The sequence below is a fragment of the Balaenoptera acutorostrata genome, chromosome 6 (assembly GCF_949987535.1).
Source record: "Balaenoptera acutorostrata chromosome 6, mBalAcu1.1, whole genome shotgun sequence".
Classification (NCBI taxonomy): Eukaryota; Metazoa; Chordata; class Mammalia; order Artiodactyla; family Balaenopteridae; genus Balaenoptera; species Balaenoptera acutorostrata.
In genome coordinates this window covers 104,462,400-104,478,932 of record NC_080069.1, presented here as the reverse complement: position 1 = coordinate 104,478,932, position 16,533 = coordinate 104,462,400, and the positions used below count along the sequence as shown (strand labels likewise).

The 16,533-nt window shown below is 46.8% G+C and overlaps 1 protein-coding gene across 1 annotated transcript in view; it reads right to left on the bottom strand.

Moving 5' to 3' along the window:
- Window positions 1-10: 10 nt before the first annotated feature.
- Window positions 11-16,533, bottom strand: part of SNX30 (sorting nexin family member 30) — a 117,941-nt gene continuing 101,418 nt past the window's right edge. Inside the window, exons 8-9 of the mRNA XM_057548874.1 lie at window positions 9,826-9,978; window positions 11-6,232 (exon numbers count right to left, since the gene is read on the bottom strand). Coding sequence (XP_057404857.1) covers window positions 6,173-6,232; window positions 9,826-9,978 — 213 coding nt within the window. The 3' untranslated portion in view covers window positions 11-6,172. The remainder of the gene's footprint in view (window positions 6,233-9,825; window positions 9,979-16,533) is intronic.

Here is a 16,533-nt window from a genome sequence, read left to right as displayed (position 1 = left end):
TGACTCAAGGTAAAGAAAGCGTCTTTTATAGGTTTATTGGTCCATTACTTTAAGTTAATTGAGGTAAAGAAACCTGTTTTAAATTTACAAGCTAATAGTTTATCAAGCAATACAAATTCTTTTGTTTACCTTGAAATGTAATACTAATCCCATAGTACACAATGGACAGAATTTTTTATACGTAGATATATGAAAAAAAGTGGACAAAAACCTCATGCCAGCATCAAAAATGCAACAAGAACTTTTTTCTCTTTATAATCTCTGGGTTCCATAACAAAGGAAAACAAAAAAACGTGACGTTCTTTTTAAAGTTTGGTAGCTTCATGAAACAAAAACTTTGATCTGTAAATAAGTTGCCTTCTCATCTACAACACACATTCTCAAGCACATTTTTTTTTTTTTTCCCCCACAGCTTTTGATTTGGCTTAACAGCAGCATGGAGAGAAGAGAACACATTTACACGGAGGACTTGATCAATACCTCAGGGTTTTTCTTTTAAAATTTTAAATGTAAAGAATGATTTCTAAAATAATAAACAGTCCATAATTTGGACATGACCTAAGCAAAAGGGTTTTTTTGCTTGTTTGTTTGTTTTTCCAACAGTTAAAATACAAGTTAGAAAGTTTGCTGGCAGTTTATTTCACGGGAATGTATCAGATGTACATCACGTCTGAACGCATTCCCGACACACAGACGTCAAGGGAACAGGTACAAGGGTACAACGGACAGGGTGCTATAGGACAGGACCAAAACCTCAGGGGTGCCCAGGAGAACGGTGCTGACTGCTAAGAACTGCTGGTTTGTTATTCGATGGGGGCCCAGCTGACACGGGCCTTGTTTTATCCCACTGAGTCACATTTTTGTTTGCAATGTACTTTCCCCTCCCCACTTCCCCACTGGGGAAAAAGCAATCCCCCTTCCCTCCTTCGAGTATCATCTGTGACTGGAGGGATGGTCTGAGACTGTGAGCCAGCCTGTCACACAGGGGAGCTGGCAGGTGTTACCTGCTCACACCTGGCCTACAGGCCGCCCAGAATCACCTGGTGAGAGGGCAGCGCCGCCCAGAGAGGCGCACGTGCTGTACCCAATCACTGGTTTTAATAGTAAAAGCTCTATGACAAAGGACTAAATTACGTGAGTCAACAGCACGTTTCGTGTTTTTGGCATTTCAACCTGCGGAGAACTTCTATGTAAAATATGCTGCTCTGAGGCCCCCATGGTATCTTTTAAGAAGCTGTTCTACAGAATCAGGGTAAACATTTAATATCGTCATAATCTATAGAGTTCTCTGTATCTAAGTGATTTGTCGATGCTGATACCGTAATATCAAAAATGTGCCAAAAGGCACTAAATTAATCTTTCATACTTTAAAACAACAACGACAACAACAAAAAAAGGTTTTGTGGTCCCTGTGTTTCCTTACATTATCAAAAATATCATTTGGCAATAGCAACACTTAGCTTTCTCCTCCCAAAAGGCAGCCCTAATTATGAACCTCAATTTCTTGCTTGTTTCTTTAAGAGGAACAAAGACTGGCTATGTTAGGCCTCAAGTATTTAAACTGAACAACTGATTACAACTCTAAAAACCCTTTCTATCCAGAATCTAAAAAACAGTAGTTGAAGAATAAGGCATATTAGCAGGTGTTGACAACTTCTCAAAAAGTAGAGTTAGGCTTTTAACAGTCTGTGGCATTTCTAAAAGTCTGGATTTGTTGACTTTCAAGTGCTAAATACACAAAATGTTTATGAATGAGACAAATATCTTACTGGTTTGTTAACGTTATTTCTTCAAAGCACTTATTTACAGACTATCTATAGTAGTAAAAACTACCTCGATAACATATTTCTTTTGCCACACAGAAGGGGTCAAACAGTCACACCCAGAGAGCATTTCAAAGACATATGATTAAGAAAAAACAGTCACACCCTCTGTAACTGCTCCCCACCCCAAACCTTTTCTAATGTAGACAGCCCTGCGCATGCTCTGATCTGTGCAACTATGGAGAGACCAGATATCCTTAATACAGAAAGCAAACCACCTATTGGGTGGGTTGATGAAAAATCAGGTTCCTGGTTTATTCACTGAATTAACAAACCACAAAGAGGTGAACAACTCCCAACGCACCCAGCTCAATCTGTAGGTCTGGCCCGGGGGATGGCAGGTAAATTTGAGGGAAATGTCGTCTGAATAGAGAAAACACAGTAAGTGAGAGGGCGTGTTCAACCTGGTGGCACACTGAGGATTTTTGAAAGTGAGAAGGTACACCCAAATTCCCAAAATAATTTTGCAGATAGGGAAGGCCAAAGCAGTGTTACCCCAGCCTTAGGATGAGATGACCCAGTTTCCACAGACCTTGAAAGTAGGTGTCTGGGAAGGTGGGGACCAGGACTGGTGTGCTGTACGCTGACAACAGGCAGACCTGTGTTGGGTCTTGGGATGGGTTAAAACTGGGCTCTACTCTGGCTGCTCTAAAGGGCCGCTTCTGCTCAGAAGACAGGCTGCTCTGGCCCTGGCTCTCCCTCCACTCTCACCAGCTCAGGACACAGGGCAGAGAATGACTCTTGTGTAGCCCAACGAATGGCATCGAAACAGAGCCAGGTGCCCATGATTTCAATGCTATCAACAGCAGGGCCAAGTCACACAACCTCTGGGTGCCTCTTGGGCTGATACGGTCCCCAGAGAAAGTCCATGTGCACACCGCCACACGGCACCGTGCCCTTCTCTAAACAGAGCAGCCCATTGTCCCGACACAAATGGCAGCCTCACAAGAAACGAGCAGCAGGTGTGCGTTTAATTCCCTCGTGTGGACAGCCACTGAGAAAACACAGTCAAGTCAATAACACGAAGGACACACTCTGGGTGCGGCTGAAATTTGGCATGGAGACAGACTTAGGTTACATTCACCACCATCCCCAGAGTCGTGCTGGTTTTTGTTATTTCGGCTAAAGAAAGGTGTGTGGTGGGTTCAATGAGCAGCACGGTGAAATACGAGCCCGTCACATCCATAATCGCACTTTTCTGAGGTCACCAGGAATCATCGTTAAGTCTTAAAAAATGATAAAATCCAACCCCAAACCTGGCTCGAGCAGGAGCAGTGGTTCCTTGCTTTGAGCAGAGTAGCCTAGAGTCTTCTTGGAGATCCAGCATGTGGTAAGGACGAGCGGTGTCCATATCTGCTGCAAATCGCAACTGCTCTCTTCAACCTCATCTGCATCTTTAAGATCTGCTCAGTTTCTAGGAATTCTCGCTTCTGCCCTAGCCTGGATTTCTAACCCAGGTGAACGGAACCTTTCACTTCCCCGGCCCAGGGACAGTTGACAGGGATGACTTTCCACTCCACTGCCACGTGCTCAAGTCTCAACCAGTCCACGTGTGTCTGCCTGAGGTAAGACACATCCTCAAGCAAAAACCTCTTGGAAAATAAATACAAGAGAGGAGTCGGTGATCTCAGCACCCCCACTTTTGTGGAGCCAAGAAGGATGGGGTGACGAAGCCTCTACGAGGAAGTCTTTGGCACAGAAGTCTCTGGGTTACACTCCTCACAGGGAATCACCTCCGTGCTGATGGAGATGGAGAGGTGAATGCTTGGGGCTGCTGACCCTCGGGGGCCCGAGGGAGCCGCGGGGGTGGGAAGGGCTGGAGGGCCTCCTCCACTGCCTACTGTCCCTTGCCTTCGGGGCCAGCCTCCTCACCTCATCAGATGCCAGCCAGAAGTAAGGGACAAAGGTCCCTTTTCTGGAAAGACCATTTCTCCAAGGAAGGCTGCAAGACACCCTGGTCCTCCAAGCTCTGCTATCAATGGTACGCTGGAGGTCGGTTTGCCTTGTTCCAGCTCTCTGGAGTGTTAAAGCACAGGCACGTGACAGGGCGACCAAACAGAGAAAGATAAAAGCCCAAGATGCCTGCATCCCTTCAGAACCAGTCTTCTGCCTCCAATAATGTAAGGGGATGACTGTGTACCCCACTCCTTTCCTATGTCCTAGCAAGGAACCTGATGGTTTTTAGTTTTTTGTTTTTTGTTTTTTTTGGTAGGGCTGCCTTCTCGCCCATCTAACCCTTCCACAGGAATGTGCCTGGGCTTTGGCAACTAGCAGCAGACTAGAGTCTAGTCTTCCTGTAACTCCTTCCACAGTTCTTTCCAAGCATTTGTCACACAGGACATTTATAAAGCATACGTTCCACCAGGAAAGACTTCACACGTTCCCAAAGATGAGCATTCGCCTCTGGGTCAGTCTAGTGTTTTCTGCCAAATATCCATAGAAGGCCATCGACCCACTATCACATACATGCCCCGAGTCTACCAGCAAGCTGTCAGGCTGGACCTGGACGTCGACACCCACACCAACAGGATGGTTTAGAGGTAGAATGAAACACTGACTCACCACTCGGGGTCTATGGACTGTTCTTACCCTTCTGCTTCAATGAATCGTCTCTAATTGTACCAAACAGAAAATTCACATCAAAGGATTTTAGAATGGCACAAATGGGGTCTAACAGCATGCACAAGTACCAACTGATATACAAATTATCACTTAAACCGCGACTTTTTCAAACACGATGAAGCAGAACCAAACTGTCCTGGGCTGTCCAACGGCTGCGCCACCGGCATCACAGCCGTGGCTGCCCCAAGATCTGCAGCTAGAAGCGGAATGCAGTGACCTCAGCAGTCTGCACGTTGACCAGTATTTGCAGGTTCACTTGCAAACGCAGCAGTGTCTCAGCACAGCTGTTTCATTAAAAAAATAGTACTACCGCTTATTTGAGGCTCAGATTTGTAATTTTATAGAGACGAGCCACAGACGAGCGAACGCAAACATGACACAGGTAGTTTTACTTCATGAGGGGAAAAAAACGAGCTGGAAGAGAGATCCTCTTTGTCTGTCTGTTTTGTGTTGACACACTTGAAAAGGAAACCTGCTAATAGTTTGAAATGAAGACTTTAGATGCAGCCGTCCCCAGGAACGTGGCTGCAAGCTGAGGAGGCTTCAGCTTAACTAGTAGCAAAGAGTTTGCTGTCACACTTGTCATCTGCGAGGCCCACCTGGATACAGACTCTTCTTCCTGACTAGGAAAGAGTGAGGTTAAAGCACTTCACGTAGAGCATTCAGACTGAGTTTACAAATCTTGACTGTATCATAAGAATATGCCAGCCTCTCCCCAAAAGGTTGCCCAAACATTCAGTGGACACAGCAGGAGACATTAAACTAGGAGTTTTTGGTGAGGTAAAGGCAAATTGCACAAAGCAGACATGGGAGGTGGGGCTTGGTATACGCCCGCTGACCTCAACACCTCGGAGCTACTCTGACTTCAAGACAACAGATGACCCCTAACAGGCCTAACTCTCTACCCTGATGACATTTAACAAGCAAAAGAACATCGAAGAACGTCACAGAGAAAAATGCACCTTTTTTTCATTTTACACAAAACAGTTTCCAATCTACTACATTTTAGTGTCAGAAACAAGTTCGGGGAGCACCGCCCCCTCAGCTTCCCAAGGCATCGCATAAGGACAAGGATGCTGGCTTGCTTGCTCTAGCATGGATGCACCTAGACACTGATTAAACGGCCCTACGCGAACCGGAAACCATAACACAGGTGTCACTCATGACAGGCAGGCAGCAGGCCACACTCAGAGCTACACTGCACATTAAGGGCTTTCCACGGAGGCGCCCACACCTCCTTCTAGGTCAAGACGAGTCAAGGCCCATAGAGGTCAATTCCAGAGCCACTGTGCATCCATGGAAAGCAGGAGCTGCCTTCTGTTCATGCCTTCCTCACGGCCTTGCAAAGCAGGACCCGGGTTCTCTTCCATGGCAGGCAACTCTGCCGTCCCCAAAGAGGGGACTGTAACAAGGTGTCAGAATGTCAGCTGAGGGCTGTCTCGTCCCTCAGTTTCAAATCTTCGTAGTGTCCCACCGAACAGGTTCCTTCACACCACGGAGGTATGCTTCTTCTGCTGAGATGATGACAGCCTTACAGACGCCACCAAGGAATAAATACTCATTGAAAACAACTGTTGGACAAAGGTGGGGGGAAGGGAAAGAAATACACAAAAGAGAGATGTTTCTGTGGTTGTCTTCTTGGTGCCACCGCTCTAGCACTGCAGGGACATTCCAGTGTGGGCGCCATGCCCTGCATAGGTAGGAGAGTCTCTGTCCCAAGAAGGAGCTTACTTGGCCTCTTGCTTCTCCTGCAGTAGTGGGATAATCGACTCCCAAGCCATGAGGCACTGGAACGACAACACACACACAGAGCATCAGCGTGGGGTTTCAGATTTCAGGGTCAGCGTCTTCATTCTGCTTTGATCTATACCCTCACACTGTCAATCCTGCTGGGTCACCTTTGTCTAACGACACCTACATGTATTATCCAGAGCTAGCAGAGAGAAGGGAGGCAACAGGTGTTTGACTATGTCTCCCCCTGCCCCCATCTCTACGAAAGACTGCAGCATCTCTATGAGGCCTAAATGCACTGTCCATAAAGCTCATATCAGTGAGTGGAAATGTATTCACTGAAATTCCTTCCATTCCAAAAGCAGAAGAGAGGGCAGGCTGCAAACCCTTGGTGAGGCCCTAGGTTCTCAGCCAGGATGGAGACACTGCTCCAGGTGTGGGTGGTGCCTGCAGGAATATATAAATTATCTTGGAACGGGCCAGCCACCTGACTCAGAGGGGGCGGAAAACCCGCTCTTCTGCAGCCACCTCAGATCTGCTTGTATGGGCCACTCCTGGATCTCCCATAAAGGAAAATGGGGGGAGGGAACTCTACTTATTGAGTTTTATCATGTCCAGACACTGTTATGTATTTTACATTCATTGTCACTAGTCCTCGGAACAACTGTAGGAAGTAGAATTCTTATTATTTATTACACAAACACACACTTCACAGGTGGGGAAAATAAGACCCAGAGAGGTTAAAAAAAAACTTTCCCAAGACACACAGCTCATAAGTGGCAGAGCTCGTGATTCCAAAGTGGACGTTCTTTCCGCTACACACATGCCTTTCATTGCAGACCCTTCAGAAGAGCCAAGAACTTGGAAGACGCTGGCCCTCTTCTCTGAGAGCATGCCACTCAGCAGGAATGACCCTCCCTCTGAGCAGCCTCTTGCGTAAAGAGGAGAGAAGAACTACATAGGCCTTTCTTAGGAGCAGCCCAAGGGTGAAGCAAGGCTTTGTGTTAAGTCATCTGGGGAGGAGACCTAGGACGGGGGAGGAGAGACGCATCCCTAGATCAAGCCGGGTGAAGGGAGTGGTGAAATGGCTCCTTGCTTCCTTCCTTGGTGACTCTGAGGTTGGAGAAGAAGCTGGACTCAGACCCTGCCTTACAGAAGGAAGCCCAGGGGGAAAAAAAAAAAAAAAAAGGAAGCCCAGGGGGCCTCAAGGAGCTTGCTGTCAGCAAGAGACCCAGTGTGGGGTCCGTGGCATCCTGGGTCCTGCTCTCTCCCTCGGCCATCATCTCTGATATGGAAGGTTCTTCTATGTAAATGATGGGAACCAAGTTCACACCAGCTTGCTTTTTCTTTCTTTCTTTCTTTTCTTTTTAGCGTTTTTAAAATGTATTTTATTATACAACTATTACATGGAAACATTTTCATTGTAAAAAACTTCAAAAACTACAAAGGAAGCAAAAGGTCCCCTTGACCACAGACCCAACTAAATACCTGCTTTCTTCACAAAGTTAACTATTGGACAAACACTCAAGCTTTTTCCCACCCCAGGACCCTTAAATATGTTGCTCCCTTTGCCTGGAATACTTGTTCTTTGTCTCCGAGACTCAGGTTAAATGTTAATTCCTCAGATTGGCCTTTCCTGCCCACTCTACTTGCCCCCTTCCATCCTGATCTGAATGATGCCCCCTAGTCTCTCCTCCCAGTTTCCTGTTCTTTTCCTGTAGGGCACGTATCTCTCTGAAGAGGTGGGATTCTTGGATTAATGTCTATCCTCCACTAGACAGACGGCTCCTTAATGGCAGGAGTCCTGCCACTTTGTTTACCAATGTGTACCTGGTCCCTTGTACACAGACAGCACACAAAAAGCATTTGTTAAATATAAGTAGGAGCCAAGACGAGGCCCCAAGACAGTGGCCCTGATTGCAGTATAGTGGCAAGACGTGGATAAAGGCCCTGGGTTTGAGTCCTAGGACCCGGGCCTTGGGAACACTGGAATTAATCACCAAGAGGAGGAATGAACGTCCAAACTGAGTCAGCACTGGTGCAGTGGGAAGCGGGGCTAGAGTGAGTGCATGAGGGAAGGAAGCACCATTCACTGAGTATCCACCATTTGCCAGGCACATTAGAGGTTCTCAGGCATCACTTCATTATTTCTTCACCATCATTCAGTGGATAAGGATCACTCCCATTTTGCAGATGAAGAAACAAAGGCACAGAGAGGCACCCTGTCTGAGAGCACAGTCAGTAGAGGAATGAGGCCTTGGCTGCACATGGAATGACGTTTCCACCTTTGGGCAGTCAGGACTGTCCCCAAAGATCTGTGGTCTCTGTCCCCCTCACTGACAGTGTGTGGGAATTCTCAGACCTGTGGACCTGGAGAGCCAAGTCCAATCCTAGTTCAGTCATTCACAAGGTGAGTGACCTTGGGCAGAGTTTTAAAACTTTGCTGAACTTCCATTTCTTCAGCTTTCAATTGAAAGCCCCTAAAACCCACTCCACAGTGTCATGGTGAGGGTTAAATTTAAATTTAATGAGATCACATATGCAAAGTATTCAGCCCAGTGCCAATGCAGACACACAGTGGGGGTCCCATGAGAAAGGTACTGAGGAAAGGCGTATGCCACCTTCCCCCTTCCCTATGAAACAGCCCTTACTAAGACCTGGCAAGTAAGGGCCATTCCATGACTCTCTTCCTTAAGCCTCCTCCCAGTCAAGATGCAGACACACTGCCTCTGCACAGCAGCCAGAACCAGCAAAGCTTTTGAAAAAGATGGATTCTTCTAGTTTGAGATGAGGACATGTTTCTAGAATCATGATGGGAGTAGCTGAGTTAATGCTTGTTCAGCTGGATTTTAAGTCTACAGGTTACTTGTTGAATTACCATTGGGTCATTCTTCATCGATAACTTTAAGCTTTAAAGAATATTAGGATTCGTTAGCAGAAATGATCTAGGGTTGGATATGCTAGGAGCAAACTTTGATTGAGGATACTCAGCTGCAGCTTGATGACAGCTGTATGTGTGTGAGGGTGGCGGGCGGGATGCTTAACTTGAAGCCCACAGATCAAGGGGACTCAGCAAAAATACTGTTTTTAATAGTTTTCTTTTGTAATCCTACATCCCTTTGTTTTAGGTATTTAAAAACAGTATTTCAAAGTCTATTTTTAAAAAAAACAAACAGTATTTAGATAAGGGGTCTCTAGGCTTCACCAGATGACCAAAGGGATCCATAGCACAATGAAGGGAAGAACCCCTGTGTGAAGAACCACAGAACAGCTTAAAGGAACCCCGAAGCCTCTACCAACTGGGGACATCCCTGCGCTGCAGGCCTGACTGACTGGGAAGCAGCCGCTGGAAGAACTAAAGGGCTTGGAGGATAAAACTACTGCTTCCATCAGCAGGGTGTGCAAGTGAAACCCCTGTGGGCACCCAGGGCCCCCCTGCCCCACCCCCCCGGCTTCCAAACCCAGCACCACATCTAGCACAGCAGGGTGAGGACACACAGGGGTTGCTAAGACTGAACACATAAATTAAGGGAAGGAGATGGGCCCAGCAGGACCCTTCTGGACTTCTGGCAGGCCCTGACCAGAGGCTCTGGCTATTAGAAACGCTTCCTTAAGGAGAGGACCGTCATAGTGTCAGCCTGCTCATTACCTTCTCGTAATACTGGATGTTCTTGTCGGCCATTCCCATGAGCAGCTGCCGGAAGTCCTGCCTCTTGCTGTTCTGCCACCTCTCCATGTCGGCTTTCAGATCAGCATTGAAACACTCCATCCGATCCTGACATTTCTCCACATCTGCTGGTACCTGGAAGGGGGATGCGTACACGGGAGCTTTGTATGTGTAACGGGTACCTCATGCCCCTGTGCTCACACATTTGTGAGAGGCCAGATTACTGCCTTAAAATGCCACGGACACACTCCCTACTCTGGAGGCATTTACTTGCAGGCACAGCCTTAGGTTTCCAGATGTAAGAAAGAATTGTGAAAAGTGCTATCCTGACCCAAATTTTTAAACTCATCCAAGCCAAACAGTGACTTGTGGGGGAAACACCTGTTTACAAACAGGAAGAAGAAACGCTGTGATTCAGAGTCATATGTCTTTGGCTCCTTTTAGGAGTTACTCATCCAAAGTGAAAATGTGTGCAGATTTTGCAAGTGTACAGCAGTATTTGGTATTGCGCTGCTATTCTCCTATGTCCCATATTGAAACTAGAAAAGAGGGTTTTCCGTATCACATGAACTGTTCCGTTAACCGTGACGTTTTGATGATGCCTATCTCCATTAACCAGAGAATTCATTGCAATAAGAAGACTACTGGCCCACTTTATAAATCAACTGGAGACTTGTCCACGCAACCCCCAGATAGCAGATAACCAAAAATAAAGAATTAAAATTGGGTAATTCTGGGGAAATGGGGGGAAAGTTGTTTATGCATGTCAAAAACCGTGAAATACAAAGAAGAAATATACAGCAGGCTAGTTCTAGTTTTTCTTAAGGAAGTTTAGAAGACTTTCTCAAAATGGAACTAGGTCCCCTGAATTTCACAACTTTCACTTTGCTTTGGTGAGTTTCATCTGTCCTACACAGCTAGAAAGAAAATACCCAATATTATAAGAAGGTAATGGGAAACGATCACCCTGGTACCCAAAGCACAAAGCTGGCTTCTCTCCTAACTCAGGAGCTCCACTGGACTTTGATGGTGCCCAGGAGTGGGGGGTGGGGCGGTCAACATGCCCAAAGCTGGGTCACACATCCACCTGCCAAATGCTTTCCCAAAACAAGTGAGGCCTTGTACATTTTGTGTGCTGGGGCCTCTGATCCCAAATGTAACCATCAAGGTCAATCTCTACCAACCAGGGAAGTTTTATAACCAGACCTTATGGGCAGGAGCTGACCCAGAAACACCTCAGGCAAGGCCAAGCCTCGGGGAGCCAACCCCTTCAGGGCTTGCAAAGTGCTGAGGGCACTTAGCCGTCTGCCACACAGACCATTTGGCCATGGCTGCAGAACACAGGAGCAGGGAAAGTGGAGCCGCCTAGGTGAGGGGATTCAAATGTGCCTGGCATGGGCACTAAACTTGGGAGAGACAAGGATGAGTCAGAGAGGAAGATATACAGTCAGGCATCCTGGGCGACTTAAAAGCAAGGAACTTTTGGGAATTCCCTGGCGTCCAGTGGTTAGGACTCGGTGCTTTCACTGCCATGGGCCCAGATTCTATCCCTGGTTGGGGAACTAAGATTCCACAAGCCGCTCGGCATGGCCGGAAAAAAACAAAACAAAACCAAAAACCAAAATCAAGGAACATTTTTTTTGGGGGTGGGGGAGGGGTAGCGTTCTCCAAAGCACTTAAACTTCTGGAAGAAATTTTAAAAAGGACTTGATTTTCCCTCCTGATCTAGGACTGAAGTCACTTTGCCTTTCCCTGCTGATTGACCTGTTACTGTTGGCCACCTTAGGGGAAACCGAAGTGTAAACAAGAGTGCCCTGGCTTTGCCTCTCCAGAGCCATCCCCTGACAAACATCCCAGGAACCAGCCTCAACAGGCACCCAGCGAACCAGTCTCTCGGCTGACACCCTTCCCTCCCCGCAGGCACAGTCCAGTTCCCTTATTCCTCTCCTGGCCACTGCTCATTTTAGCATCTGGGGAAAAGTGCCCACGATCAACTTCCTGTTTAGTTAACGACTGCAGCAAGGAGGAAAGCAAAGCACTGAAAGGAAAACCTCCTGGGACACGGTGAGAAGAGAGGAGCTAGGCTCTTTGATTCCAAGGAGTGCTCACCTAGCAAAGATTCCTGGGTCTGGTCTGGGGATGGAAACTCTGGATTGCATGACTGCCTGAGCCTCGATGTGGGAAGTATTTTTTAGCTTATCGTTTTCCCAACACACTCCTTGCTGGGCACAGAGGGAAAGTGCTTAGGTCTCAGCAGGCAAATCTTATCTCAAGTCACCCAGTCTAGTTGGGAAGAAAATGCACATGGCTGGACACTGAGGGGAGATGTTTCGAGTGCTTTCAATTCACTTGGAGCCTGAGATAGGCACACTGTGAGGGGGAGCTGGAGGGTGAGGACAACTTGGATGGGGGAGCCGGCTTCCTTGAAGAAATACCAAAGAGGCGACTCTTAAAAGATGATGGAAGTGGGGCCTGTGACTCCAGAGGGACCGTACATGCAAGTGACAGAGGTGAGACAACACCTGGACCCCCCTCAGGAACAGCTCACAGGCCACAGAGCCCTCAAAGGCAGAGAGAGAGAGAGAGAGAGAACCCCAGCTGGCGGGGAGCAGATGAGAAACCTGGGGCTCTTCCTGAAGGCCAGGGGTTCTGAGGCCCATTTAACTCATGCGTCCTTTTTGGAAAATAGAAAAGCCTTGTGCTTCCTCTTACTATAGAGACAGTTCTAGAGCCAGACTTCCAGGGTGTGAATACTGCATCCACCACTTCCTAGATGGGTGACGCTGGGCCTCTCTACGCCTCAGTTTCTTTTTCTGGATAATACCCTCCACCTTATAAGGTTGGAATGAGGTTAGATGAGGTAGTATATGCATAAAACTCCTGGTGCCTGGCATGTGTTAAGCGCCGAACCAATTATTTGTTAGTTCTGATCAGTATCAATATTGTAAAGCGCTGTTCACAAAAGAGAATCTGTCATTTGCATAACCCCTCAAGTCAAGAATATTTGACTGAACTTTATTCCATGTCACATCAAAAGGTTTCTTTTTCATTTTCCAAATATAAAATATTATAATACTATTAAAACATGTTCTTTCAAACTTCATGCCACCCTTCACCCGTGCTACCTCACCCCAAGATTTCACCAGAGATGAGAGAGATGAGTCAACACCATACTATACTGGCCTGGGATCACCCTCAGCATCCTGGAGCCAGGGTGATGGCTGAAACACCAGAAGGGACAGAGCAGACCAGCCTGGTGGAGACAGAACTGACAGATTTGGCAACCAACTGCACACAAGAAATAAAACATAGGAAGTCCAAGAGGAGCCTGAAGTTTGGGTGGCAGTAGTCCACCATACGGCTCACGGTAAAGGACAGGTCCACAGACCAGATAAAGGAGGTAGCTGCAGCCATGGGAAGGGCGAGACCTCCCTCCACAAGAGGGGGCTGAGACAACTCAACAACAAAAAAAAACAAACAACCCATTTTAAAATGAGTAAAGGTCTCAAACAGACATTTCTCCAAAGAAGTTATATAAATGGCCGACAAGCACATGAAAAGATGTTCCGTATCACAAATCCTTAGGAAAATGCAAATCAAAACCACAGTAGGCTACCATCTCACATCCATTAGGATGGCTACTGTTAAAAAACAAACAAACCAGAAAATACAAGTAATGGCAAGGATGTAGAAAATTGGAACCTTTGCACATGTGGAAGAAAGTATGGCAGTTCAACAAAAAATTAAATATAGAATTACCATATGATCCAGCAATTCCACTTCTAGGTATATATCCAAAAGACTGAAAGCAGGGCCTCAAAGAGATATCTGTACACCTATGTTCACTGCAGCATTATTCGCAAAAGACAGAAGCTACTCAAGTGTTTGTCCACAGATGAATGGACAAATAAAATGTGATATACACCTACAACGTAATATCGTTCAGCCTTAAAGAGGAAGAAAATTCTGACACATGCTACAACATGGATGAACCTTGAGGGCATTATGCTAAGTGAAATAATCCAGTCACAAAAAAACAAATACTACTTCATTACAACTACTTATAAGAGATACCTAGAGTAGTCAAATTCATAGAAACAGAAAGTAGGAGAATGGTGGTTGCCAGGGACCAGAGGGAGGGGAAACAGGGCTTTGTTGTTTAATGAATATGGAGTCTGAGTTCCATAAGATGAAAGGAATTCTAGAGATTGGTTGCAACAATAATGTGAATTTACTATAACACTACTGAACTGTACAGTTAATAATGGTTAAGATGGTAAATTTTACGTTTTGTGTATTTTGCCATGATTAAAAAATTTTTTTAATATATGGGGGAATAAAAGAGGGGGCTAAGGAGGGGAGAGCCAAAGGGTAGAACTCATGGAAAAGCCTACATGTATAGGCTTAATAAAGGAGTGAGCAAAAGTTACTAAGAAATATGGGCACAGAAGCAGGAAGTGAGTCAGAGACAGCAGAGCCACAGAAGCACAAGGGTGGAGGGGGTTAGAAGAGGGAGGAGATGGGAGGGCTTAAAAAGAAGAGAATAAGAGGGATTGCGTGAGCTGTCTGAAGTGACCAGCTGCTGAAGTTGCCCAACTCTACGGAGAGGAGGGCTTCTGGCAGCAGACGCTTGGGCTTGCATTCCTCTCACTTTTGTTTCTTTCTGGATGGTGTCTTTGTGACAATCAATTCACTGACTAGTAACACCCTGCATTCCTTCCTATCTCAATGTTCTGATTTTTTGACTGAGGTACTGTTAGAGTTATGTATGCTACTTTGTATTTGGAGGGGGTAGAGATGGGAATATCCAACGCTAACGGTCAGGTGTTGCTGATCACAAGATACCAAGAAGGGAAAAGAATCTCCAGCCAAGACCTCAAAAGACAACAATTTCTAAACAGAGGACAAGACTGCATTCTTCACATTGGTTCCCCTACCTTTCGTGAGAAGTTCCATTACAGAATATTGGTTGTGGAGCAATGGGAGAAGGGTAACACGGGATGAGATTAAGCATGTGTGTGCTGGAGAGCAGGGTGGTAATGTGAATTCACTCAACATTCACTGAAAAATGTATTAATGAACTCTTTCCACGTACCAGGCATCTCTCAGCCCTACGATATGAATCTCTACCTAAGTATCCTTCTTGGAGCTAGGCTGGAGGCATCACATTATCTGCTCCCATGAGGACAGTAGGTTAATAAAGTCCCCAAAGATTATATAAGGCAGGCATGATCCCAGTATTGGGGGACAGGTGCCGGGACCAATGACAGAACCAATTCAAGATGGTTGTCTTCTCGGCTATATGCCACTAAGTGAAAAGCAGGGCACAGCTTCCTAACTGGTGCTGTGTGAACGACAGCAATATTATCCCCCCAGCCCTCGGGGAAGCCAGAGTTCCAGGCTGGCCACCTCCAGTTTCAAGCAACCTGGTCTTTGATCCCAGTGTGCCACACAAATATTTTCATTTTCTATGGGAGCTGTGAGATGAAGAGAAGTTGAGAAAACACTGAGGCAGGGTAAAGATTGAGAAGAGGCTACTGAATTAGGCAAATAGGAAGTCATTGGTGCCCTGAAAGAATGTTTTTAAAAAAAAAATACATAAAAAGAAACAAACTTCAGAGAATGGCAGCTGAGGAGGGAAAAGCGAGCGGCCAGGTGGAGAGCAGCTGCGCTGAGAACAGGAGCCACGAGCTCCCCTGCCCCCGCTGAATGGACCAGCAGACACAGACTGAAGAGCCAGCGGCAGGCCAGGTGCTCTGCCCAGTCCCTCTCGCACCAGCCATGCAGCTTACAAAAGCCGGAAGCCTCACCCCTCAGTGAAGCAAAGACTGCTGGGAGCCCTTGCAGTGGGGATAAAGGGCTCCCACTTTGGAACCAGACACATCCGTGGCCCAATTCCAGCTCCACCGTGTGTGAGCACTGGCGTGTAAGTCATGTAACTCCCCTGAGCGCTGGTTCCTCATCTGTAAGATGGGAACCGCACTGACAGAAGGCTGTCGTAGGAATCCAGTAAGGGAGGTGACAGAGTCCTGCCCTTCTGTGGCTGATGAGTCTGGTTTCCTAAGCTAGGCTGAGATCACAGCCACCGTGCACAGGACTGGGAATTATCAGGTGTGTGTCTCCTCACTTGTCGAAAGTATCTGGAAACAACAGATACCCCTGCAAAACTCTCAGGTCTGTCGAAGCTCCATATCAACGAGTCTCCCTGTTCCTATCCGCTGCTTCACAACTGGAGTTCTTGCTCTCTGCCACATCCTCCCCATTCCAGAATGTGCACCATCCTGGTGATTCTAAGAGACTTTGAAGGTCCACAGCCTTCAAGAGGCCTGTCCAGCTGACCCCAGGGGCTCCTTCCCCTCCTCACCTGCTCTCACCCTGAGGAGCAACCCGGCCCCGCACCACACACCTCAGCTCCACCATGACACGACCCACTCCCAACAGCCTCTGCACCTGGCCCCGTAGCCAGTACCAGCTACCAGTGGGTCAGGGCCTGAAACAGTTCCTCTCTTTCTTTCTTTTTTAACCTTTTATAAAGCATTCTCTCCTGGCATTCCTTCTTTTTTTTATTTTTTGAACCAGCAACATGTGAATATATTAGCATGTGAAAAGAGTCAAATGCAGAATAAAATGTGCACGTTCCCCCCCATGGTCTACCCTCATATGAGTCCACAATAGACTGTGCATGCCTGC